We start from the raw sequence: 27,523 nt of genomic DNA, 5'->3' as shown, positions 1-27,523 counted from the left end.
TCCAATTTTTGAATTCCAATAGTTGATAGAATAACAGGTCTTGCTTAGCATGTATTTTTCTGAAGGTTATGAAGGCTGTCTGTCATTATTTAGTGACGTCATTCCTAAATGATTTGCCAGAAAACCACAAATTTTGAGGAGCAAACCAAAAATAAGAATCAAAAATGTATTAATTCTGCAAAAATCTGGACAGTTGAGAGGTATTGTTCAGCCGGGGCTGTCTTTGAGTTTGCCGCCCTTCCCCCCCCTCACAAAATCATGGTCAAATGGAGCCTCCCCCCTGCAGCCATTCCAATGTCCCATTACTTGGCTATTTTGCCCCATTTACCATAAACACTGTAATGTGCATACTGCTTTACTTCTGAGATGATTTGGATTTCATTTGAAAGTTTTATTTTGCATTGTGCAGCACAAACACTAATAGACAATCTGCTAAACAAAGCAATGCAGTTTCACAATGAAAATACTTAGTATTAAAACTTCTCTGCCCTTGAAACTCACATTCATTGAAACACCATTGAAAACCACATTCAAAGAAAATATATTTTGCCAGTGGCAGTTAAAGATCAACTTTGGGCCATTTTCAAATCATAGGCCCCTTGCACACGAAACATACATGTGTTCTTTTATATACTTTCCTGATTGTATTAAATAATATTCCTTGTATAATACAGTACAGTTGTTAGAGGGCATTTTAATTTATTGTTTTGAACATTTTTCCAGTAAACAATGAAACAAAATGCATGTGCCAATAAAGACAAAACTGCCCAATTCAGAACATTTCCATCATAAACATCTACTCAAACTTCTACAATCCACCAGTGTCAGTAAATATGCACAATCTCTGGAGAAGTCAAAGTCTTCTAAATAATTCCACATTAAAAAGATCTGTAACTAATGAAGAGGTTGCTGCTAGCAAACAATTTTATATTTCATCTACAAATAAAGTACCTGTTGCCCTTGAGGAATAAATTGCCTATGTTAAATTATAAAAAAGATAAGCTAGTAATATTGCAATAGGGGATGAATGGCAAACTGATAACAGGTTCATAGTTACTAGGTATCTTCACCAAAAAGAACTGCAGCATCCACCCCCTTTACAACACAGTACAGTATCAGCAATGCATCTACATACTGTGGGAGCAGAACCCACAGCTTTCTGCATCAAAAGCAAGTACACTACCTGCTGTGCTATTAACAATGCAAACAGACAGCATAAGCAGCACTAAACTTCTCTTCCCTGCAGCTCTCAGCTCCTCGTAAAATCTACTAGACACTCAGCTGTATCTCTCAACTTTACAGCACAAGAAATTTGGAAAAAGCCAACATTTAATGGAGGGGGGACCACTACCGTCTAGGGATCCTTCAAACATGTAACTTTAAATTTGTCCTGCTAATTAGCATTAAGTGCTGATTCAGGTTTTTTTTAAAGCTGTGTTCTATGATTTTAATAATGCACTGCATTCCCAGTGTCTCAGATAATTTTAGTAATAAAATGTATGATAGTAGGTTGCCTTCCAGTAAATAATATAAATATGGACCTTTTCTGTTTTTTTTAACATTCACAGTAAAGTTCTGTGCACTGTCTGAAAGATTAAAACAATACTGCATCAGTGTCATCTAAGGAAGTCTTTTTTCCTTTCTTGCCTCCTATCAGAAAGCAGTTATCCAGAGATACCATTTAAGCAACAGGGCTCGAGGTCATTCATCCACATCAGTAAATGTTTAATTCACTAACAAAGTTTAAACATTTTCTTACCATTTGCGAAGAGATTACAGTAACTGTAAGATGCCCTTTGGAGTTCCAAAACTACAGTACACTTGACCAAGAAGGATCAGGCTTCTGTGTACCAGGAAAGGTGAAATACTGAAAAAGTAAAACTGCTACAATAAGCTGTCATGCTTCTGTATGCAGCAGATGTATTTGCATGGTTCATATATGTAGTTTCCTCTATCATCATTCATCTCTGTATTGTGTACTACTACCTTCCTCTAATAACTCTTATTACTTGTATATACCTAGACTATATCTGCGGTGGTGGTGCTGCGGTAGCATTGTCACCTCCCAGTAAGACGCTGTCCGGTTCGATTCTCAGCTAGAGCATCTTCTGCGTGGAGACATGCATGAATAGGCATACCTTCGTTGAAGGTTGTGCGTCAGGGCTGGTAACTCGGCACGTAAAAATCAACTACCAATCATTAGTGGACCGGAGTTCCACTGTGGTGACCCCTAACTGGGAAAAGCCGAAAGACACAACAACAACAACTTGTATATACCTAGACACATATTACTTGTATTAGAATCCCTCACAACTATAATTCCTTTATAAACTTCACTCCACAACTTAACTGCAACCATCATAGACTACAGCAGCTATGTACATTATTATCAAAATATATAGTAATTTTGCCCCTTGCTATTATTAGCATATCATTTAATGATAATGTCACATATTTACTAGTAAATATTGCATTACATTACACATACCACCAGCAAAAGAATGTACTGTAGTGTAGTCACTTGAACAACTTCAGTCTTTTTCAGCTATGGCAGTCAATCACGTCCGGCGAACGAAGTTAGGAAGACAGTCTTCAATTAATAAAATCCACAACCGCTAATGAGTTAATTAACTCACTTAACTGGCTGCAACTGTTTGCTTCTCGCTCTTTTCCCAGCACATAAAGCCTGGGAAGAGAGCGAGAACCAATCAGCAGCCATTCAGCCCATCCATGTCACGTACGTGCCTGCGTACGTGGCAGTCCGCCTCCCTTCCACTTTACTGTGCTGTTACCGCACAGACTTCTGGGCATCACACACTGATGCAGAACTGCCTATACTCTGGACTGCCTTTACAGCAGTCAGAAACAGTCCAGGCAGCAACCAGATGAGAAGAAAAAAAAAAAACAAAAATAAAACACGGAACTTGCCGAGCAACGCGGATGCACAGATCGAGTTTCTGGACTTTGCAAGTCAGTCGGACTCGTTTTTTTTTTATGCAAGTTAGTCAATTTTTGTAATTAAAAAAATATTTTTAAGTGTTGTGCTTTTCTTTTTCTTTACACAGCTGGGGGGGTCTGCAGTCCTGCAGTCCGATGCCACGAGCCGCCACTGTACCAGGCCATGCATAATCAGAATTAGTTATTAATTTCCTGCAGATCTTGCCACACATTGTTTACAGAGAAGTTGGGTGGAAGTTTGATTTCACATGCTGGTGTGCATGCATTTTCCTAGTGCCTGTAATAGCTGTGAAAAGAGCCTGAGAACATTTATGAAGAGACTGTAGAAAAAAGTCTATGTAATACACCAGTATAAACATTTACGTCTGTAGTTCTTTCTCTAATATTTGGCATTTCTATCTCTCTCTCTTTTTTTTCTTTTTTACAGGGAACAGCGGATGCAGAGAGAGCATTAGCAGTTGCTAAACTTATGTAAGTCAAAATCTAATAGATGTTTTTTATCAGTATGTATTTTTTTTTGTTTACTATTTATTTCTAGGTGCTGCATGCCCTTACACCTACCAACTTTCAGGCCTTCCCAGTAGGACTCTACTCCTTCATCCCCCTGTACTAAAAATTACTGCAGTACAGTATGCAGGCATGAGCTGACAGGAGGGGCCATTGTACATGCAGCTGTGGTAGTTGCTTGTTCAGCTGTTGGTTTCCTGGCCATGAGGGCATTTCTGTTACCTAACTCAACCTACCTGGCAAAGGGAATGACCTACCATTGTCACCTTGGTGACCTGCATTACCTTCCCCTGTGAGTACATTTTCTTGTATATTCGCTGTCGAATGCTACCAACAGGTAGTGGTTTGCTGAGCTGAAAGCCACACTAAAGACAGCCCCCCAGTTAGAGAGTGTGACTGTGTGTACCTCCTGCTCCATCCCCTCCCCCAGTGATTAGCATGCCTGTTGTCTCCTGCCAGCTCAGCTTAGCACCTGAGTTATTGGTCCATCTCGGACCACCTGAGCTGCAGTCAGGATATTATCTGTCTGCTCCGTTGTCACTGGCTATTTTTTCTTTTTACTTTATCATTTACTCCATTTACTATTGTATTGCCCTGTTTAGTTACTCTGATAAATTGTTACTCTGATACATTTGTTTAGTTGCTTAATAAGTTGTAGTACGAATTTCAAGTCAGACTGTCCCTTTGTTTACTCACAACTTCCTCAGCACAACTATTTCTTGTGCAAAGGCTTAAAATAAAAAAACAAAACAAAAAACATAGGGACAATTTTTACCTCCACTGCTGTTGTAGGACTCATGGAGAGTGGCCCTTGTTAATACCGTTGTGTAGTATGTACTGCCAAGAGCTCAAAGTAAATTACTGGCTGACCTTTGCTTGGCGTCTGTGATGTACCCCATGGAGCTCTTTGTCCACCTGGAACAGTTTGGTGAGGCCTGTTTCTCTAAAATCTCCCTGTAAGGGTGTTGTATTGTCATACCAAAAATGTCCAGAACATGCCAGAGATGATTTTTGTCTTGACCTAGCATTTGTAATGGAGTACTGGCTAGATAACAGCTTTGGTATGGCTATTTTGCCTGTGGATTTTCCACTGTTTAGTGACTTTGACAAGGTCAGAGTGAGGGTTGCCATATTCAGTCAGTCATCCTTGCAGATGGCCTAAGGATTTCGGCTGGGTTACCATATGTGTAGTTAGGTTGCTTTCATGTGTATCCTTTTCACTGTGTGACTCTGTTGTGAGCTCAGTGTTCTAAGACTGGCTGGGTGAAGGCACGGGCACTGAGCTCAGTGTTCTAAGAATGACTGGGTGAAGGTGAGGGCATTTAGCTCAGTGTTCTAAGACTGGCTGGGTGAAGGTGTAGACACTGCCAGCATAACACATGCTTCCTTTAGGACAGATTTCAGTCTGATTAACATTATTTTATCTGCCAGAGTAAGATCTCCTAGAGACGATATTAGTGTTTATCCCAGGTGATCTCTGCAGTGGATAACCAACTGTCTGCTCTTTTCCATGTGGTGGGCAAGCAGTGCAGCCTAGCCTCTGTTGCTGCCTGAAGATTCTTTCAACAGAAGAATGCAAATTGGTTGCTTATTTTTTTGTCAGAAAACTTACCTTATTCAGATTGCATTTTCTTTATTTTGTAATGGGAAAACTGATGGTCCTTGGGATCTTTTGCTCTCTTGGAGTTGGAATGAATGCAGTATTCCTTATTATGTTCTTTTCAGATTACCTGTGACTTCACCCTTGTTCTCCTTGTTCCACAAGACTGGTGATTTATTGTGTTGATTTGTTGGTCCAAATTTTGTATCAAACTCTCGTCATCCTTTGAGTCGGGGGGTTTTGAACAGTGCTAATGGAGGTTCTGGTTTCTCTGATGTGACAAAAGAGGAGTAATTACATTCTGTCTTGACAGTTACCATCCAGCTTCGAGCTTCTTATTCATTAATAGGATGCTGAATAAGTTGGTACATGTGCAACTAGATTTATTTATTTATTTATTTTTCTTGTTAACTGGGTAGCGAACTGGCTGGCTTGACCCGGACGCAGTAATGAATTTCAACATTACAAATGTACATAGCTTAACGTGACAAAAAGAAATGATGATTTTGAGTTTATGGAAACAATGACAAAATCAGTCAACATGTTTTTAGTTTATACAAACAAATATGGTGCTATCAGTTCATAGTGAATCTGAAATACATTTGTGATATGTAGATTCGTAGCTTAAGAAAAAAAAGCATCTACTCTCAATTCCAGTTTAGTTTCTCATCAAGGCATAGTACCGAGGTGACCCTGACAAAGGCTTTTAAGATATTGTAGTGATGTGCAGCTGACAGTATTCCTTGGTGTTTGTCCTCTTTGATCTTTCATCTGCATTTTACATGGTGGACTCTGAAATCCCCTTGTACTGTCATCAGAATTACTGTAGCCTCACAGGTATGGTCCTGGACTGGTTTCCCTGTTTCCTGTCTGGTCAGTTACAGAAGGTAGTTTCAGGTGTCAACTGTTCTTTATACCATCTTACCTGTGATGTTACATAAGGTTCCATTTTGGGTCCTTTGCGCTTCTTATGTAAATGCTTCCCTTGAGAGACACTTTTAGATTAAATTTTTGTGGTGCCACCACCATGCTGGTGGCATGCAGTCTTAGCGATTCTTCCCTCAAGAAACCATAGCTGTTATAAATTCACTAGTGAGTGATTTGGAATGCATCTACAATGTTCAGGCTGTTATAAATTCACCAGTGGGTGATTTGTAATGCTTTTACAATGTTCAGGCTGTTATAAATTCACCAGTGGGTGATTTGGAATGCTTTTACAATGTTCAGGCTGTTATAAATTCACCAGTGGGTGATTTGGAATGCTTTTACAATGTTCAGGCTGTTATAAATTCACCAGTGGGTGATTTGGAATGCTTTTACAATGTTCAAGCTTTGTATGCTCCAGTCTTGTGCACTATTATTATTTCTGGTGGCGATAGCCTGGCATTCATGTCAAAGGTGCATGATTTAGTGGCTATTATTTTTATGAGAAATTCATGCTGGTGTGAGTTTTCATCAAATCCTCTTGTTTTTATTTCAGGAATGTTGTCCTCATAAAGCACTTTATTCCACATGAGAAACTCTCAATGATTGCACATGCCTTAGTTGCCTGTGTCTTGTACTGCTATAAGTCTGTGTGCCTTGGGCTGCTAAACACATAATTGAATAGGGTGGTGTTGGTGAAGACCTCTGTGGCCCATCTTCTTGTGAGTGCTTCTCTGTAATAACATATTAGACTGATTTTAAGTATTCTTCATTGGTTGCCAGCTAGGTCTTGTATAGCTTTAAAGTTCTAGCCATGGTTGATTTGGACCTACATGTCTTGAGTTCCCTAGTTATGAAAGACTGGTCCATGTACATTTTGCCAATTCCCTGAAGCTTCATCTAGATAGAACATGCTGGTTGAAGGCTCTCCATTGCAAAATACAAATGAAAAAAGTGCTAACTCTGCAGATACACAGCTCCAGGGGAAAGAGAAGAACCCACACAAATTGAGTCACTATACACAGAGATAGAAAGTGCACCAGTGGTGATTTCTCATGGGGAATAGTGGTGTGGGAGTTCTACACTGGGGAAACCTTGCCAGCATTACACTCTGTCAATAACTGGGAAGCCTTTGTGAATTGCTGGAATGGTGTTAGTCCTTTCTTGCCCTGTGATGCTCATTGTTAGATCACTGTTGCAGAAGCCTAAGTTATATGACAACAAGTCAGTTTCTAAATCTTCAGGGCATCTTCCATGTTAAAAAAAAAAAACTTGAGGAGAGTGTTATAAAGTCAGCAGTTAGAGCACCAAGCCTTCAGAAATGTGCTGCTTTTGAAATGTGCTCTTCTATGGGGGATTCAAATGATTGGCAGTCTGCTAGAGCTTCTCCAAGCCTGGGCAGATACTTTCCCTATTGGGGGATATTTTCCAAATGATCAGTTTTTGTGAAGAAAAGTTTATTTTTTTCTGTGAAAATGTTGCTAGATGCTTGGACTGGTGTTTTTAGGGGTTGTCAATATAAAGCTTTTAATTTAATACTTAATTGTTTAGTCAGGCATCCTTGTGGAATGAATACCTTTCAGTAAATATTTTGGTGAGAAAAAGTTTAACTTTTCTGTCAAAATTGATATCTAAGGGCTGGGACTAGTGATTTGGGAATTGTCACTAAAATGTTCTAAGCCAAAATTTAATTTTTATTCAGGTTTCTAAGATGGCTGCACATTGGATAACAGATTAATTTCATTTTTCCCAGTGTGAAAAAAGAAACTCAGCAGAGAGAGCCAGTAAACTAATTTTTTTGGATAAATTTCAGTAACTGGCTAGTAAGTGCACTGCCTGGATGCTAGCAAAAAAGAAATTCAGAGATTCCGAAAGAATATCAACCACAAAGAGTGAGGGAAAAAACAGTGACAGGAAGAATTCTGCAGTTGTTAAGCACAAAGAGGTGCAAGCTCCAGCTTTGGTGCAAGACATGACTCCAGTAACCTAGAGGAAAAAATAAGTCAAATGTACTCAGAGCTGAGGAAAAAATAAGTCAAATGTACTCAGAGCTGATTAAAACAAACAAAACACTGATGTAGTATATCAACTCAAATAATAAAAGGCTGGATAAAATGGAAGATGCTTTAAACAGGTATTCAGATGAGGTGATAAAACTGCAAAGATCAGAGGCTGAAATGAAGAAAAGGCTAGCTGAATATGAGACTGTTTAAGAAGAGATGTTTTTAAAAAATAAGAGAATTAGAGGACAGAGCATGTAGGAGAAAATTTAGATTTTTCTGCTATAGCAGAGTAGCTGGAAGGAACAGACTCTATAAGGTTTATGAAGTTGTTAATTGAAAGGGCATATCATGTATATGCTCCAAACCTGGCAATGATAAAGCAACCTAGGACTGTAATAGTAAAGATGCAATCCTACCAACAGAAGGAGTTGATTCTGACAAAGCTGTGGCAGAAGGACAAAGTACTAAAAATGGGGGACAGTAGAGTGTTTGTGGAAAAAATTACTCACCGTACACCAGACAGTAGAGGAGTAAATTTATTCTGATAATCAAGGAATGTCGAGAAGCAGGCATGAGATTCAAACTGCTGTATCCAGCTGTCTTCAAAATATTTTTTCCTGGAGAGACAAAAATCTCTTTTTGATGTAGAACATGCTAATTAGGAAATACAAAAGTTTGTCCAACAAAAAGTGAGCTGTGAAACAGAAGGAAATTCTGCTTCTTGTTCTTCTGGTAATAAAGACCACAGAGAGACTGTGCCAGTGAAACCTTTTCCAGTGTTTCAATGGAATATGCTTGAGAGACAGAAAAAAAACATATGAGTTGACTAGAAAAAACAAGAGTACGTTGGAAAGGAAGCAGAGACTGCATTTGGGAGATAGAGATAAACAGGAATAAAACCATTAAAGAACAAAAATGGCCTGAGGGATTCCAAGAACACCAATAACCATCACTGAGAACCCCAAGTAGTCTATAGCGCACTGAATCAAAGACTTCACAACAAATGTCCACTGCAAACTGCAAAGTTTATTTTCCACAACACAGTATGCAAGATTCAGTTGAGTACAATTTAAAATTAATTAATGTGCTTTTGTCTTTTTATTCCAGCCACTGTTATGAATAAAGTGTTGGATTTGCTTGTCTTTTAAGACCACCTTTACACACTTTGCTTCATAAAGTAGTGGACCATGGAAGCTCAGGACACGTTCACACCAGGCATCCAACTGTAACAGTCCATCCATTTGACTATTTTTCCAGCAACTCTAAGCCAGTCTCATATTAACAGTAATGTTTGTATAGTGCATGTTATCCACATGTTATAAAGTAAAGTTTTCTCAGGTATTTTCAGGAGAAACTGGGATACTAAAGTAAACAGGTGTCCTGTTTTTTCCCTTATTTTTTCTTCTTATTCAGTTTTAATAAATGTAGGCACTGCAGTGTGAAAAGAAGAAAAGTCTGTTCAAAAGAGTATGATACAAGAACAAATTATGTGCTTTTTCTTATTCTTGCATAGGGGAATGACTGGATTAAGGCTATTGGCTTTATCTAGTAACAAGTTTTAAGGGAAAGCAAATAAAAAAGAACATTGAGTATAATAAAGCTCTCCTCTAACAAATACATAAGTAAAATAAATACTTGCAGAGCAACCCTGTATCTGCTTCTCATGTCTCCATGGAGACAATATGATAACGAGTAATAAAACAGAATATTTCTTTATTTTAATGGTTTTCTTTCAATGGCTAGGAGATAATGTTTTCTCATTCTGGGAGACCAATAAAGATGAGACAAAACCAGACAGCACTTAGAAGCATAGGCTGTACCATGCATCTTAGCATTGATACCCTTCCTTTTAAGTTAACCCAAGTCTGTGAATGTGGCTGCCAGTGTGGGACAGTTAATAGGTTTTTGGGGTGTATTTTTTTTGAAGGTTTTCAGTAAAGCAAAAAGTTCTGTAAGATGTGACTTAGACTCTAATGGATATGACAAGAAACAGCTGTATAAAAGGTCAATCTGCCAAACAGTGTGTGTATGTAACACAAAGATACTTAACAAAAAAACTGTTACAAATAAAAAGTGGAAATAATAACTTTTTAACATAATGAGCTTTTCAATATTATCTTTAAATGTTAATGGTCTTACAGATATATACAAAAAAGAAAGAGTAGTGAACTATATTAAAAAATGTAGAGTGCAAACTGCTATGCTATAGGAGAGAAACATCTGGAAAGAACTGAACATGCGTTTGATAAAGAAAGGTTTTTAAGATGGTTATTCAGCAGAATACCTGGGACAAAGGAAAGTAGGTGTTCTTATATTAATTGCAAGAGTATCTCCAGTAGTGATTGAAGAGGATAAAAAGATAATAATGGTAAGATTTCTAGTACTAAGGGGCTACTGTCAAGAGAAGAGCATTACACTGACGTGTATTTATATTCCAGCTAAAACTGCTTATAATGGAGCCACAAAATTCTGGGAGAAATAATCAGTTCTCTGCAGGGAATGTTACTTATAGGTGGGGAATGAAATTTGATTTGCAGCAGGGAAGAAATGTATGGGGGGGGGGCAGAAGGGAAAATATAACAAAGGAGGGTATATTTTTGAAGAAATTTATGAAATTGTTTGGCATGGAAGATGTGGCTTCCCTGTTAGGAGTTTGGATTGAATTTGCATATTATTCACCAAGATACAAAAACTAGGCTTGGCTAGACAGAACTTACATTTCACAGGGACATGTGCATTTAATTGAAAGTTTTGATATGCATCCAATAACTATTTCCGATCACTTGCCAATAATAACTAAAATAAAATTTCAGGGTAATGAAATAAAAATGAGACACTGGCGCTTTCTCACTTATCTGTTGAAAAAAAGAGGGATTTAAGGAATGGGTAGTGGAAGTTATTCGGGAGTAATTAGGGAAGACAGAGATTTCTTTTGAAAATATAGCTAGGGAGTGGGATAAAATTAAAGTGGAGTTTAAAAATACGGTGGAAATAAAAGAAAGAGAGAGATGGTTAAGAAGCAACAAGATTTATTTAGAGGGACCGACAAATCTTAAAAGCATTGCAGTATAGGGCGAATCTCACAGATCAAGAAGAGGAGCAAGTGCAGAGCGCTAAGCAGAAAATGAAGGATTACCTCGATATTATGCATGAGTTTAGAAATATTGGTGTTAAGCAACTGTTTTGATAATAATATCAGAGCACAAAAACTTTTAGTGCAACGACTTAGGCAACAGAAATCACAAAAGGGCTGTCACCAAGTTTAGGGAGCTTATAACAAGATCCTGTAGAGGTACTAGAAATATTTCAGAAATTTTATGAAAGTTTGTATAAAGCAGAGAAATATGGAGATCATGAAAAGTACAAATGGAAATATTTATGTAGTAATTAAATATGCCAAGGTTAGAGGTGGAGGAGGCTCAAATACTAATAGTTGGGATAGGAGGACATGAGATAAAAATGGTGATGTATAACCAATCAACAAGAAAGTTCCCAGGAAGGAATAGATGGTATTCTGTGGATGTTTGGAAGCTAAGAGGGAAAAAAATGATAAAGATCTGGAAGATTTTTTTTAACAGTATTCTCAGATTAGGAGAAGCACCAACTTCCTGGAAGAAAGCAGTGGTGGCTGTAATACCTAAAGATAGTAAAGACTCATCCGAACCAGCTTTATACAGGCCTACTTCAATCCTAAACCATGATTATAAAGTGTAATGGCTAAAAGAATGGCAAAGGTGATGCCAAAACTGACAGACGTGGATTAGTGTGGTTTTGTGGAGGGGAGGCAAACATTTGACAACAGTAACAGAACATTGATGATCCAGAGGGAAGCTGAATGTAAGGAAATACCACTGTTCTTGGTGGATCTTGATGCAGAGAAAGCATGTGACAGAGTAAGCTGGGAGTTTATGAGAAGGGCAATGGAAGCATTTGCATTCCCAGGTAAAATTATAAGGTTGATTAGGAGGATATATGAGGGATCGGAACCAAAAGCTAAAGTGGGTAGGTTCCTCTCTGATTATTTCCTTTTGAGCAGAGGAACCAGGCAGGGGTGTCCTCTTTCCCTTTATTTGCACTATATTTAGACCCATTGGCATAGAAAATCATCATCATCATCATCAGCCTCCTTTTTCCCATTTTTTTTCTACATGGGCTTGGGGTATTGTGTTAATTGTCGCCAACTCTGTCGATTCAGTGCCACACTCCTGCCTTCTTCAACACTCATGCCTGACTGTCACAGATCTTTCACACAGTCCATCCACCTCTTTGCTGGATGTCCTCACTTTCTCTTATTTTCTTCCTGTCTGTCTCAAATCTTCCTCACCAGATTTTCTGGTAATGGCCAGGAAAATAAGAGACTCAGAAATTCAAGGATATAATTGGTATGGTAGTCAAGAAAAGCTGGCTGCATTTGCACATATTATTTTATACCCGATAAAACCAGAAAAGAACATTATAGTGTTGTGGAACATTTTGAAGCAGTTTCATATCTTTTCAGGATACAGAATTCTTCTTCTTCTTTTGTCTTTCTCAGTTAGGGGTCGCCACAGCGGATCACCTGTCCGCTCATGATTGGCAGTGGAGTTTTACAGTGTCAAGTTGCCAGCACGGCACCCAACCTTCCACAGAAGGTACACACATGCACGAACAGGGCCAATTTAGAGTGCCCAATCCACCTACAGCATGTCTTTGGGATGTGGGAGGAAACAGGAGTTCACGGAGAAAACCCACACGACCACAGGAAGGACATGCAGACTCCGCACAGAAGGCACCGCAGCCGAGGATCGAACCGGAGAACCTCTTGCTGTGAGGTGGCACCGCTAACCGCTGCACCACCGCGGCCACCCCTTTTCAGGATACAAAATTAATAAAGCCAAAACAAAGGCAATAGCTGTAAATTATGTACTTACACACAAATTGGTTAAGTAATATTCATATTTATGCGGACACAATAAAATTAAGTACTTAGGAGTATGGATTAAAAAGGATTCTGTTGTCGCACCTAAAGATATGTGGGGAGAGACTAAATGAAAGGTAATATAAAAACTTAAGAAATTGGAACCTCTGCTGTATGGGTATGAGTAGCAAGATACAAGCAGTTAAAATGTTTTTAGTCCCTTTAGTTTTATACACAGTTCAGGCATATTAATATCAACCAGAGGAACAGTTGTGGATAGCAATTAATAAAGAGCTGAAGAATTTTTATCTGGGAATGGTAGATGGGAAGAGTCAGGTGGGATAAACTGATTCTTTCAGTTGAACAAAGTGGTTTGGGATTACCTCATTTGAAGGGGTATTTCAGAGTTACACAGTTAAGGCCCCTAAACATATCACAAGCAGAAACCAGTAATGTAAAAGTGGAAAGGGGTGATCATGAAACCGGGGGGGGGGGGGGGCTCAAGAAAGAAGGAAAGACTGGGATTTTGGATGCAGATCCTTAAGGAGAATAACAATAACCATGCAGAATATTATATTTATAAAGTAGCAGAAAGTATTGTAAGTATTAAGCCAACACTGGAATGGAGAAAGGCGATTCTGCTGGTAGGGATGGCTGCAATTAGGGTAACAGAAAACAGGCAAGAGGATGGGGCTGGAATTTATTGGAGAAAACTGGTAAAAGAACCAAGGTATTGGGAACAAATAATTAGAGACGGAAAGGTAATAGAATTGGAAGAGGCCAAGAACTTATTTGGACTGCAGGATAGAGATTGCCTTCCCTGTCAAGGATTGATTTCAGAGTATAGGCAACGAAAAAGAAATAAGGAGGTCCTAAGTGAAAGACCAGCACTGGTGGAGTTTTTAGTAGAATCTAGAATAGAAGCTGCTGTTAAAAAGGAATAATTAGTAGAGCATGCAAAGTATTGCATGATAACTGCAAGAATCAATCAGAGGAGGTTAGAAAGGATTGGGAAGAGAGACTGGATAAACAATTCACAAAGAAATAATGGGGGGATATGTGTATGTCTTCCAAATATGGAACAATGTCTAGATGATTTAGCATCTTTGCTTAGAAGTGTATACATAGATATTTTTATACCCCAAATAGACTCCAAACAATTTTTCCTTAGGTAGACAGCGAATGTTGGAGGTCTGATGGGAAAGAAAGAGGTAACTGGGAACATATTTTTTGCAAGTGTAATGAGTTGGCAGACTTTAAAGATTCTCTGCAGACTGCTCTGTCAGAGATGCTGGGTGAGCAAATTGGTGTAACTAAGGAAATGATTTTTTTTAGCTACGATATAGAATTGGAATTGCCTTGCTGTGTCTAATTATGGGGGCTGCCAAAAAAGCATCTACTAGAAAATGGAAATCAGAGTCTAAACCAACTTTACTAGAAGCAGCGAATATAGTAACACAGATAAAACAACTGGAATTGGAATCATTACAAAAGGATAGGAGAAAATTTACACAGGAAAAAATGGGAATTGTGGGAACAATACATGCAGAGGAGGAATGCAGTTTAAAAGAAGGCAGGATTTGAATGTGCTATGTAATGTTTGATTGACAATGACTGGATAGATTATAAGTAATGTATAATGTTTGCAACTATAATTATGTCAACATGGTTTGTGATGTATATTGTTTGCAACTAAAATTATGTCAGTATGGTTTGTTTTCATTTATATAAATGTATGATTGCTTATGTCATATGTGATAATTTAATAAAGATGTTTCTTGTTAAAAAAAAAAATCAGGTTGTAGCAACAACTGTACAAGGTTCCACTTCCAGATGGTCAAACACTTTTTTTCAGTAGAAACATGGAACAGGCTTTAAGCTTTTCACTCCTTCCCTTTCCAATATGCAAAAAAGAAAAAGTTTGCATAAGAGTGTTTGATCTTTAAATAAGCTTCCTCTTCACATCAGCTGCTGATGAGTGACTTTGTTGTGTCCATTTCTGGTACCTCTGCCCATTCAGCACTTTCTCTTGGTCCCTCTGGTGTTGCTGCTAAAGAAGCCACTAAGGACCAGTAGACAGGCACATCCTCTGTAGCTATTATGTCATCCTCTCCTGGCTAGCAAGAACCAGACTTTTCTATATTGGAAGAAGCAGAGGATATTCATCTACCGCAAAGCTAGTCTGAGGAACTTTATTTATAGAGAAGGGACCTTTCTTTTGGTCGGTCTTTTTTTGGGGGTCTCCCTGGAAAAGAAGACATAATTTAGACATTTTCCTTCTTCTGTACCACTTTGGATAGATAGGCAAGATTGGTTTGGTTTTGCTAAGAATTTAGTTCAGTTCTTTCCATCTTTACATTCTGAGTCTTCCCAGAATTGTCATGTTCTGATCCTCATTGTGAGAGGCATTAGTTAGGTTTAGATTGCGTGTCTCAGTTAACTACCTTACAGTACAGGAGGGGGAGTCTGAACCTGACAAATATTTCCTTCAGATTCCCTTTCTGAAGAGTTATCCCTTTCTTGTACTGTTGTCAAAATAAAGGAGTTATTTCATTGGGAACAAAAGAAATGCCACAATCAAAGCAAAGATGATATGACTTATCACAGATGTATTTTCCTTAACCTGCAGCTGTTCCTCCTGTTTTGCCAGCGTTAGAAGATGCTTTCTTTGCAGCCAGTAGTTTGCCTGATAGTTATCCACCTGCCCAGAAGAAGTCTGATTAATTGTATAAGGTTGCTCAGATCCACACGTTTCCTTGTTTTTCCAAACCCTAGATCAGCCATTGCAGTGCTTTCTCTCTCAAAACCATTTCTAGCCAAACATCTTTTGGCTGCCCTCCCTTTTCCTTCTAAGAAAGATGTGAAAGCCATTGATAGGTCTGGGAAGAAAGTCTATACTTTTCCACCCTAACCTTCAGAATAGTGAATTGCCAGGCTCACATGCCTAAACTTCTGCTAGCTTCCTTTGACAGTATAAGAAAGTTAGTTGTTGAACTTCCTTCATCAGAGACTAAGGAATTTGTATTTTTTTAATATCATCTGTGTCTTGGATAACTGAACACTCTTTAAACTGTATTGCTGATGCTGTTTCTAGATCAGTTGCCACTGGGGTCAGTGATGAGAATATTTGCCCGGCAGCATTTCCAAAATTTACTATAAGAGGTCATAGCTGTCCTTCTGAATGTCTCCCTAGATAAAGTTTGATTATGTGGCCCTTCCTCTGCTGAGATCTTAAAAAGATTTGATGAAAAGGAAAAGTTGATTCAGAGGATTACCCAGGTTATTCGGGTCTATGTTATATATTCGAAGCTTCAAAATTTCAAACCTCATATGTTCGAAAATATATGAGTGAAACTTGAAACCTCGAATAAATAGTAAAAAAAAAAAAAAAAAAAAACTTTGAGCAGGGGGGCAAGCCCCCCTGCACCCCACACCCCCCCTACTTAAATATACCAACTCCGAGACTGCACTTCAGTGCAGAAAAGGGAAATTTTCCCAGTCTATACTTACAGAGCTATTGCCTTTCACCTTAGAACTTTTCAAAGTTCGATCATATGGTGTCAACCATATGACATTCGAACTTTGAAACATTTGGCAATTTAATAGGGACCCGTTTATTCAACCTTTCATGACAAAATACAATGGAAACTTTCCTTTCGGTTTAGGTTCCTTTTATAGGAAAGTCTCAGCAAGGCTCAGATAAGCACAATTTTAGAAAGCATGGCAGGAAGGTTCAAAAAGAAGTGGGGGGATCCTCCCAGAACCAAAGGCAGTCTAAGAAAGCAGACCGACTATATGTTTTCCCCCTCCCTACCCTGGCATTCCAGTAAAGCTTTCCCAAAGTCTAGGTCTTCTGTTCCCTCTGTGGCAGCAGAAACCCTGTTTGGGTTGTGAGAATCATTCATTCGGTAAAGGTTACAACCAGCAGTGGATCTGGCATCCTCCATTCCAGGAGCTTCCTCTGCATCTGTCTAATCAAACATTTCTGTTTTTCCTATCCCAGGTCACTGTTTCAGACTAATTGAACCTGTTTCCTCAGATTAAATAAGGAAAAGGGGAGGGAACTTGGAGACCTCTCCTAGACTTTTCTTTTCCAAACCTTGAGATCAAAATGCCAAAATTCAAAATGCTTTCTCTTCAGTCTCTTTTGCCTGTCATTCCATTTCTCAGTTTTGTAATAACTTTGGATTTCAGATACTTAACGTCAAACGTCACATTCTTGTTCTCAAAGATTTCAGATGCTTTTCACATTTTTTTTGCTTGGTGTACAGTTTTAATTTTCAGCTTTATCATTTGGCTTGTCTACAGCTCTAAGGGTGTTATAAAATGCCTAGTTCCCATAATAGCCCATTGCAGGCTGCAGGAGATTCACATTTTTCCATATGTAGATGACTGCCTTATTTTTGCAGATTCTTTTACAACTTGTCAAGAATCTCCGGATTGGGTAAAGCACCTCTTTGTCAGTATGCCTTTCTATCTTTTTCTCTGATAACCAGAGTTGTTCTAATGATTCAGAAGGATTGTCTCAGGGTAATTGTAGTAATCATGTTTTGGCTCAACCAACAGTGTTTCTCCCTTTTTTTGAAAAAGGCCAGGGGCAATTATCTCAAGCATCCTCACAGTGTGAGCTTAGAAATTAATACAGGACAGGAGTTGTTTTATGTACCACAGCCTTTAATTTCTTCATCTCACAGCCAGGATAATGGAATTGTAATACCTTTTAGGCACCTGTTTTCTGGGGACATGCAGCAGGTATTAAAGGAGGCCAAGGAACCCATGCCTAGATAATCATATTTGGCTAAGTGTGAAAAAAACTGTAGTTGGTGTCAGAGTTAACATTACTAGTTCTACAGTATTTATGTGAGTTGTTTTCCACTAGTCATTTTACTCTTTTGCCAAGATTCACCTTTTGTTCATCTCTGCGTATCACCCCATGAATCCGCCTTTTGCTCTGCCTTAAGTGAAACAGTTCTGGAAAGGGGTTTTATATACCTGCCCACCTAGAAGACAGGTAGATCCTTCTTGTGATCTTAATTTTGTATTGGAGAAACTTACACTCTTTCCTTCTGAACCTGCTTGTGATTCTGATTTGATGTTCTTTTGTTGATCACTGCCCTGACTTCTGCGGGTAGAGTATCTGAGCTAAAAGCTCTAAATGTGATTCAACCTCTTCTAAACTTTCATAAAGATGGGATAAGTTTGAGAACAAATCTTTCATTTATTCCTAAAGTGATTTTAAAGTTTACCTTCAGACAGGCTATAAATATCTTCCTGTTTTCTATCCAGAACCACAAAATAGGGTGAAAACATTTTTCACACTCTGGATGTCTTCAGGCAACTCAGATACTAAACTGGAAAAAGAAAAAAACCTTCAGGAATTCTACTCAATTCCTTGTTTCCTATGAAAATAAGAAAAAGGGACAATGAGTGTATAAACAATTTCTAAATGGTAGTTGCATGCTATGGCTTTTTGTTACTCTTGCCATAACATGACACTTCCAGACAGTGTCAAGGTACCAGGGTTTTGGCTACTTCTGCAGCTTTTTGGGAGTTGTGGACTCTAGAAATATACTGTAGGTAGAAACTTGGTTAGTTTGTGCACACTTTTACAAAACTCTACAAATTAGACATTTTCTCTCTGTTCAGATCAGTCTTTGCCAGGACTATTCTCCTGGGGCTTCTGGACTCTGTTCCTTCTTTCTTCTCTCTTTCTTACCTCTAGGTTACCACAAAAGCGTTCAGTGATGAGCATAGTACTGTTGTGTAAGTAAACCTACCATAAACGCAAGTGTTCCAATAGATCACTGTTATAGTAACAACACCCTCCCTCCGTCACCCTTATTTTTGTGTTTTATGCCCTTACTGTGAGGCATGAAGGCTCTTTTTTAAACACCTTTATCAAATTATCACTTAAGAAATAGGCAAACATATATTAACAGAAAAGAAAACAAACCATACTCTTTATAACTATCATCAGTCCAACATTACGTAATTTGCTCATTTCCTGCCTTTCCTTAAACCTCACTCCTCCTCCTGAAAATTATTCTGCATGTATTGTTCCCACAATTTCCACTTATTTCTATGTAATGTGTTCCTTCCCTTTTCTAAAGATCTCTTTTCCAGTTCTTTCTTTTATAATATTCAGTACTTCAAATAAAGTTGGTTTAGACTTTGATTTCCGTTTTCTGGTAATCGCTTTTTTGGGCAGCCACCAGAATTTAACTTAACAAGACCTCATAATGTAGAAGCAATTCAGATCTGTGTCCCAGCTCAAAATAATTATTTCATTAGTTACAGCCATTTGCTCTCACAATATTTCTGAAAGAGTAATCTGTAGGGAATTTTTTAAATCTGCCAACTCATTATACTCCCAAAAATTATGTTTCCAGTTACCTCTTACTTCATCACACAGCCAACATTTGCTATCAACCTGAGTAAAAATTCTTTAAAGTCTGTTTTGGGTATAAAAATACATATGCCAACACTTCAAAGCAAAAATTGTAAACCTTCTGGACTTCGCTGCATATTTGGGAGCCCTGCATATGTTCTCCCATTGTTCTCTTGCAAATTGCTTTTCCAGTCTGTCCTCCCGATCTTTTCTAACCTCCTCTGGTTGATTCTTATAGGTATTGTGCAGTATTTTATATACTTTACTAATTATCCCTTTTTAACAATACTTCTAGATTCAGTTAAAACTCTTCCAGAGCAAGTCTTTCTCTTAGAATGTCCCTGTGCCTTGCTCTTGTACATATACTCTGATATCAATCCATGGTAGGGAAGGCAGTCTTTAGCCTGCAGTCCAAACATCATCTTTCCCTTATCTTACTCTATTACTTCCCCCCTGTAGTTATTTGCTGCTTATACCTTTGTTCCTTTGCCAGTTATCTTCAGTAAATTCCAACCCCCTCTTGCCAATTTTTTGTACTCCTAAGTGCAGTCATCCCTATTGGCAAAATCCTTCTCCAGTCTCATCTTGGCTTAGTTTTTAGAATACTTTCTGCTACTTTATGAATATGATATTCTTTATGATTGTCTTCATTCTGCTTAATGATCTGCATCCAAAATCCCACTCTTTACTCATTTCTTGAACTTTCTCCCTGCTTCATCATCATCCCTTTCCACTTTGAGTTATAACCTTCTGCTTGTGTTTTATATTTATATGTCTTGTGTTGGCTGGGGCCTACCTGCACTTAGTGGGAGTAAGTGAACTGGTTGGAACTGGTCTGGCATAGGGTATTTAGCTAAGAGCTCAGGGACAAGTGTTGATTGGTCAATTCCAGTGTTTCTATTTTACTTTCGTTTTGTGGTACTTGCTTGTTTTAGATGAGCTACAAGGTGGTAAGCATTCTGCATCTACCCTGTGATGATTTCAAAGCTGCTGAGAGAATCTACAAAACTAAGTGCCATTTTTCAATTTATCTTGACTTATACTGCACTTGTATTTGATTAATTGTGCTGTTTTATTAACTTGCATTGCATATGCACTGTATTTTTTCACTGTTTTACTGTTGAACTGTTTAATTAACTGAATGAACTGCTCTGCTGTTATATTTAAGTGTGTGTGTCTGTTCTCATGCGTTAAATCGACCTAAAGAGAGTTTAAATATCTTTACCATAGTCTGGTTACATGTTTTGCTGTATCCAGATCTGTTTGTATAATTCCTGTGTTTCTTGCTATGCCATCTTGTGTTGGGTGGGGCCCACCTGCACTTAGTGGGAGTAAATCAACTGACTGGAACTGGTCTGGCATAGGGTGTTTAGCTAAGAGCTCAGGGACAAGGGTTGGGCAATTCCAGTGTTTCTATTTTACTTTTATTTTTGTGGTATTTAAACCCTGTGTTTGCCCTTGTTTGCACATTGTGCCCATTGTGCACTGTTTTAACCCTTTCCGAGGTATCTCAGCTGCATTTTTTCCCTTACCAGCACTCCTGTGTAAGTGAGGCCCTCCCCTGAAGCTACTGTAGTGATTTTTTCCAGCCCTACTCACACGTATAGCTACTGTCCTCAGATAGTACCATTCTACTATCCCTGGCCTCTCTTCCACAGATTCTGACAACCATGGACAGATGATTTCTTATGGTTTCTCCTGCTAGTCTGGTTGATACTGGCATCCTGAGACAGTGAGCAACTGCCTCATGTACACAGACAACCCTATACTACTGCCACTTAGAAACACAATATGTGAGAGATGCAATTACATTAAGAACCTAGAATCTTTGCTGTTTCAATCCCAAGCCAGTACATCTGGCACTGAAGGTTGTCTGCACAAACACCACACCTCTAACACCACCCCCACCTCTACAGTACATTCCTGCATATGTGGAGGTTCTCAACAAAAACATACCTAAACAAAAGAGACTTCAGAGTGAAAAACACACACATGCACATCACATCCCACAGCACCACACATAGTACACACGCCTCTAAGGCCCAGCCACAAACCCAACATACTACTCAGAGGAGACTATATTGTGAGACACACAGATATGCTCCTTACCAGGTTAGACAAGGAGAAAGTCACGGTAAGTTGCTTGTCAGGTGCTACAATCTGCTATATTACCTATGCACTCAAGTCTGTCAACAGCAGGTGCTGTTATGACTCTGTCTACCATACTTTCAGACCCCAAATGGAGGGCTACAAAGTCAAAGGAGGTGGAGTTTCAATATTTATCAAAGACATGCACACCTCCAGGCTGTTCAAACAGTATGACACACAGGAGAATCCAACTGCAGTTAACTGTTGACAAAATACCTATTCAAATCATAGCTAACTGTTGACAAAATACCTATTCAAATCATAGCTAGTTACAGACTCCCAACCATGACTCAGAACGTCCACTCCATGTATCTGGACTTAACTTGAATACATCAAGATTTAACCTTCTACCCTGATCCTGGGCAACTTTAACTACACAACCGTAGAGTGGAAGACCTATTCTAGCCCAAACACGAGTGCCCAGGGATTTTTTGACTTCGTCAGTGCCAATGCATTGGGTCAGCTGGTCGACACCCCCAGGAGAGTTGAAAATATCCTGGACCTGGTAATAACCCACATGAGTAGCCACTGTAGCACCCCTTCAGTGTCATCCACTTTGGTAAGATCCAACCATAAGGCGATCAGTTTCAAAATCCCCATCTCCGGTGACCCCCCCCCCTTGCCAGGGTCAAACAAAAAAAAGAGACTACTCTTCCACCTTTTCCCTACTCTCACTACAGATCACAGTGTCATCTGCAACTTTCATAGTCCATGGGGACTCCTGTCTGATCTCGTCTGTCAACCTGTCCATCACCATTGCAAATAAGAAAGGGCCCAGAGCTGATCCTTGATGTAATCCCACCTCCACCTTAAATGCATCCATCACTCCCACCGCAGACCTCACCACTGTCACACTACCCTCATACATATCCTGTACCCCTCTTGCATACTTCTCTGACACTCCCGACTTCTTCATACACTACCACAACTCCTCTCTAGGCACCCTGTCATATGCTTTCTCTAAGTCCACAAAGACACAATGCAACTCCTTCTGACCTTCTCTGCACTTCTCCATCAACATTCTCAGAGCAAAAATTGCATCTGTAGTGCTCTTTCCTGGCATGAAACCATACTGCTGATCACTAATCATCACCTCCCTTCTTAACCTAGCTTCCACTACTCTTTCCCATAACTTCATGCTGTGACTGATCCATTTAATCCCTCTGTAGTTACTACAGCTCTGCACATCACCCTTACTCTTAAAAACCGGTACCGAAACACTTTTTCTCCATTCCTCAGGGATCCCCTCACTTTCCAAGATTTCATTAAATAATCTAGTTAAAAACTCCACTGCCATTTCACCTACACACCTCCATGCTTCCACAGGTATGTCATCTGGACCAACAGCCTTTCCATTCTTCATCTTCTTTATAGCTATCTTTACTTCCTCCTTGCTAATCCACTGCACTTCATGATCCACTATCCACACATCATCCAACTTTCTCTCCCTCTCATTCTGTTCATTCATAAGCTCCTCAAAGTACTCTTTCCATCTGCTCAACACACTCTCCTTGCTTGTGAGTACATTTCCCTTATTATCCTTTATCACCCTTACCTGCTGCACGTCTTTAATAGCTCGGTCCCTCTGTCTAGCCAGATGGTACAGGTCCTTTTCACCCTCCTTAGTGCCCAACTTTTCATACAACATTTCATACGCCTTATCCTCTGCCACCTCTCCCTTTGCCATGCACCTCATCTCCTTATACTCCTGTCTACTTTCTTCATCTCTCTGACAATCCCACTTCTTCTTTGCCAACCTCTTTCTCTGTATACTCTCCTGTACTTCCTCATTCCACCACCAGGACTCCTTGTCCTCCTTCCTCTTTCTAGATGTCACACCAATCACCTTTCTAGCCATATCCCTTACTAGCTCTGCTGTAGTTACCCAGCTATTCAGTAACTCTTTACTGCCACCCAGTGCCTGTCTTAACTCTTCCCAGAACTCCACCTCACAATTACCCTTTTTCAGTTTCCACCATTTGATCCTTGGTGCTGCCCTCACACTCCTCCTCCTCTTCTTGATCACCAGTGTCATCCTACAAACCACCATCCTATGCTGCCTAACTACACTTTCCCCTGCCACCACTTTACAGTCTCCAGTCTCCTTCAGACTGGCCCTTCTACATAAGCTATAATCCAGCTGTGTGCATCTCCCTCCACTCTTGTATGTCACCCTATGCTCCTTTCTCTTGTTAAAATATGTATTCACCACAGCCATGTCCATCCTTTTTGCAAAATCCACTACCATCTGACCTTCTACATTCCTTTGCTTAACACCATACCTACCCATCACTTCCTCATCCCCTTTGTTCCCTTCACCAACATGCCCATTGAAATCTGCTCCAGTCACCACTCTCTCACCCTTGGGTACAGTCATCACAACTTCATCCAACTCACTCCAAAAGTTTTCTTTCTCATCCATCGCGCACCCAACTTGTGGAGCATATGCACTAACAACATTCATCATTACACCATCAGTTTCCAACTTCATAAACATCACTCTATCCGACACTCTTTTCACCTCAAAAACACACTTAGCATACTGTTCCTTCAGGATAACCCCTACGCCATTTCTTCTCCTTTCCACACCATGATAAAACAATTTGAACCCGCCTCAGATACACCTAGCCTTGCTCCCCTTCCATCTGGTCACTTTCACACACAATATACCAACCTTCCTTCTGTCCATCATATCAGCTAGCTGTCTCCCTATTCCAGTCATACTGCCAACATTCAAAGTTTTGAACCTCACTACCACAGTCCTAGCCTTTACCTGCCTTCGGGCATGCCTTCCCCCTCTTCTTCTCCTTCGGCCAACTGTAGCCCAATTTCCGCCAGCACCCTGTTGGCCAACAGTGCTGGTGGCGGTCATTGTTAACCTGGGCCTCGACCAATCCTGTATGTATATCTGTACTGTTGTCCGCATGTATGATTTGGCAAAATTTTATGCCGGATGCCCTTCCTGATGCAACCTTCCCCATTTATCCAGGCTTGGGACCGGCACAAAGAAATGCACTGGCTTGTGCATCCCCAGTGGCTGGGTTGCCTAGGATCGTCCTCTGAACCTATATATATATATATATATATATATATATATATATATATATATATATATATATATATATATATACATATATGTGAGTACGTGTGTGTGTGTGTGTGTGTGTGTGTGTGTGTGTGTGTGTGTGTGTGTATAAACATATATATATATATATATATATATATATATATATATATATATATATATGTGAGTACATATGTGTGTGTATATATACATATATATATATATATATGTGTGTGTGTGTGTGTGTGTGTGTGTGTGTGTGTGTGTGTGTGTATATATATATATATATATATATATATATATATATATATGTCTATATATATGTACTGGTGTCTGGTATATATATATATATATATATATGTGTGTCTATGTATATATATATATATATATATATATATATATATATATATATATATGTATGTATGTATGTAGATGTGTATATATATATATATATATATATATATATATATATATATATATATAAGAAACATCTTAAAACTCATTGGTTATGTCCTTGTTGTAACCCTGACTAATCCTCTTTCTCTACTGCCATCCCTGTACGGTCTCCTCTTACCATTCAGTTACTATCTCTGGACTGCCTCTTCGTACCAACCTTAAATATCTCAACTAAAATTAAATGACCTATGCTATGAATGTAATCCTTGGAATGTACTGTATATTCTACAGATATCATACCGTTCAGTGACTTATTCCTATCCTATATGCACATAGTAATTTAATGTATTTTTCCTCTCATTAATACTCATTTATTTTAACATCTTTACTTTGTATAAATTGTACTGGATATATTTAAGTGTTTTATCTCAGTGTTACCATTGGAGCTTTTCTCCCCGGGCCTCCACTGAAAATGGAAATATATCCAGCTGGACAAGCCCGGTTAACAAATGTAAAATAAAATAAAATATATATATATATATATATATATATATATATATATATATATATATGTGTGAGCCTTAACTGTGTAGCTCCAGAATATCCCTTCAAATCAGGTAATCCTAAACTGCCTTGTCCTATTGGGAGAATCAGCTTATTTCACTTAACTCTTGCCCTCTTCCCATCACATATAAAGTCTTTGAACTCTTTATTAATTATTATGTACAACTTCTTCTCTGATTGATTGATAAAAATATGCCTGTCCCATATATATATATATATATATATATATATATATATATATATATATATATATACAACCAAATGGTGTCGAAGTGCTGAAGTAAAACCAAATAACAAATAGTAGCACAACGTTGCGAGGAGTCCACAGATATTTTATTATTAAATACACAAGTTAGTTAAAAATTAAAGCTTTCACAGTATGACTTTGTCAGAACAATTAACATATAAGCTTTCATACTTAAATAGCACCCAGTTTGAATTCATTGGTTTAGAAAACTGACAAATCGTGTTTTAAACATGCCTAATCTCATGAATAATAAATGGAAATTAAATAGTTGATCCAGTATTAAAAATGTATACTATTACAATATTCATATAAAAATACAGAAGTGCAGATGCTACATATTTGAACTATTTCAACATTTTAAAAAACAACTTTTTTTATATATTTAAAAATTACTTCACTGAATAAACAGCCAGTGCATTATACTAACTCTGCCTTCTCTTTCAAAACAGGCATAATTTAAAGATGTTCATTAATATCCGGGGGGTGATCAGCAGCTAATCTAAGTTGCCACATCAATTCCTTCTTGTGCAACCTATTTTGCCAATCACCACCCCTCACATCTACTGTGACAAAGTCCAAGATGCCAAACTTAAAACCACTGAAATTACTACACAACCCTATATGTTGTATAATGCATTAGTATTTTTCCACATTTCATGTCATATAAGTGCTCATATATCCTGTTCTTTTTCATCCTTCTGTCTTTCCGACATAGAATGAAGAACAGGAATTACATTTAGCAAGATATACCAATTGGAACGACAATTACCATTTTTCAAATATATATGACACTTATTAGAATTATTAATAATAATGTCATGTTCAAGCATTATATATGAACAATAATGACATCTACCACAAGGCTTACTACCATATGAGTTTCTCTGTTTTTCATTGGAGATTCTAGTAACCTCCACCAAGGATTTTATATTACTACCTACTTTGGTGGAAAAAATAGGCTTATCACCAAGTACCCGAATTATTTCAGGATTGGTTCTGAAAATGTTCCAGTTCTTTGACAAAGTTGCTTTTACTTGGGAGTAAAAGGGATTAAACTGTACCACACATGCCTGTTGAAAATTAGTACCAGCCCTGGTATTACCAAAACCAACAATATCACCTGGTTTATGATTACTACTACCCAGTAGTGGTTTGTACACGGTACCCCATTTTTCACCAACTTCCTCAAGTATTGAATCAATGAAGTTACCCGGGTATCCTCTCTCTAAAAACATCTTCCTTAAGTTCTCAAATTCCAATATCATGTCCTCCTTTATGGTGGTCATTCTAGTCCCTTTTACTCCCAAGTAAAAGCAACTTTGTCAAAGAACTGGAACATTTTCAGAACCAATCCTGAAATAATTCGGGTACTTGGTGATAAGCCTATTTTTTCCACCAAAGTAGGTAGTAATATAAAATCCTTGGTGGAGGTTACTAGAATCTCCAATGAAAAACAGAGAAACTCATATGGTAGTAAGCCTTGTGGTAGATGTCATTATTGTTCATATATAATGCTTGAACGTGACATTATTATTAATAATTCTAATAAGTGTCATATATATTTGAAAAATGGTAATTGTCGTTCCAGTAAATTGGTATATCTTGCTAAATGTAATTCCTGTTCTTCATTCTATGTCGGAAAGACAGAAAGGATGTTGAAGAACAGGATATATGAGCACTTATATGACATGAAATGTGAAAAAAATACTAATGCATTATACAAACATAGTGGTTTGTGTAGTAATTTCAGTGGTTTTAAGTTTGGCATCTTGGACTTTGTCACAGTAGATGTGAGGGGTGGTGATTGGCAAAATAGGTTGCACAAGA

General features: G+C 38.4%; 1 protein-coding gene across 3 annotated transcripts in view; it reads left to right on the top strand.

The window, feature by feature from the left end:
- Positions 1-27,523, top strand: part of DUS2 (dihydrouridine synthase 2) — a 1,571,638-nt gene that overhangs the window by 308,074 nt on the left and 1,236,041 nt on the right. For all 3 annotated transcript variants that reach the window (XM_044082049.1, XM_044082046.1, XM_044082048.1), the window contains one exon: positions 3,386-3,429. In XM_044082049.1, coding sequence (XP_043937984.1) covers positions 3,386-3,429 — 44 coding nt within the window. The remainder of the gene's footprint in view (positions 1-3,385; positions 3,430-27,523) is intronic.

Source organism: Protopterus annectens, chromosome 8.part1 (assembly GCF_019279795.1).
Source record: "Protopterus annectens isolate FY-2018-M chromosome 8.part1, PAN1.0, whole genome shotgun sequence".
Lineage (NCBI taxonomy): Eukaryota > Metazoa > Chordata > Ceratodontiformes > Protopteridae > Protopterus > Protopterus annectens.
This window is presented reverse-complemented; position numbering and strand designations above follow the sequence as displayed.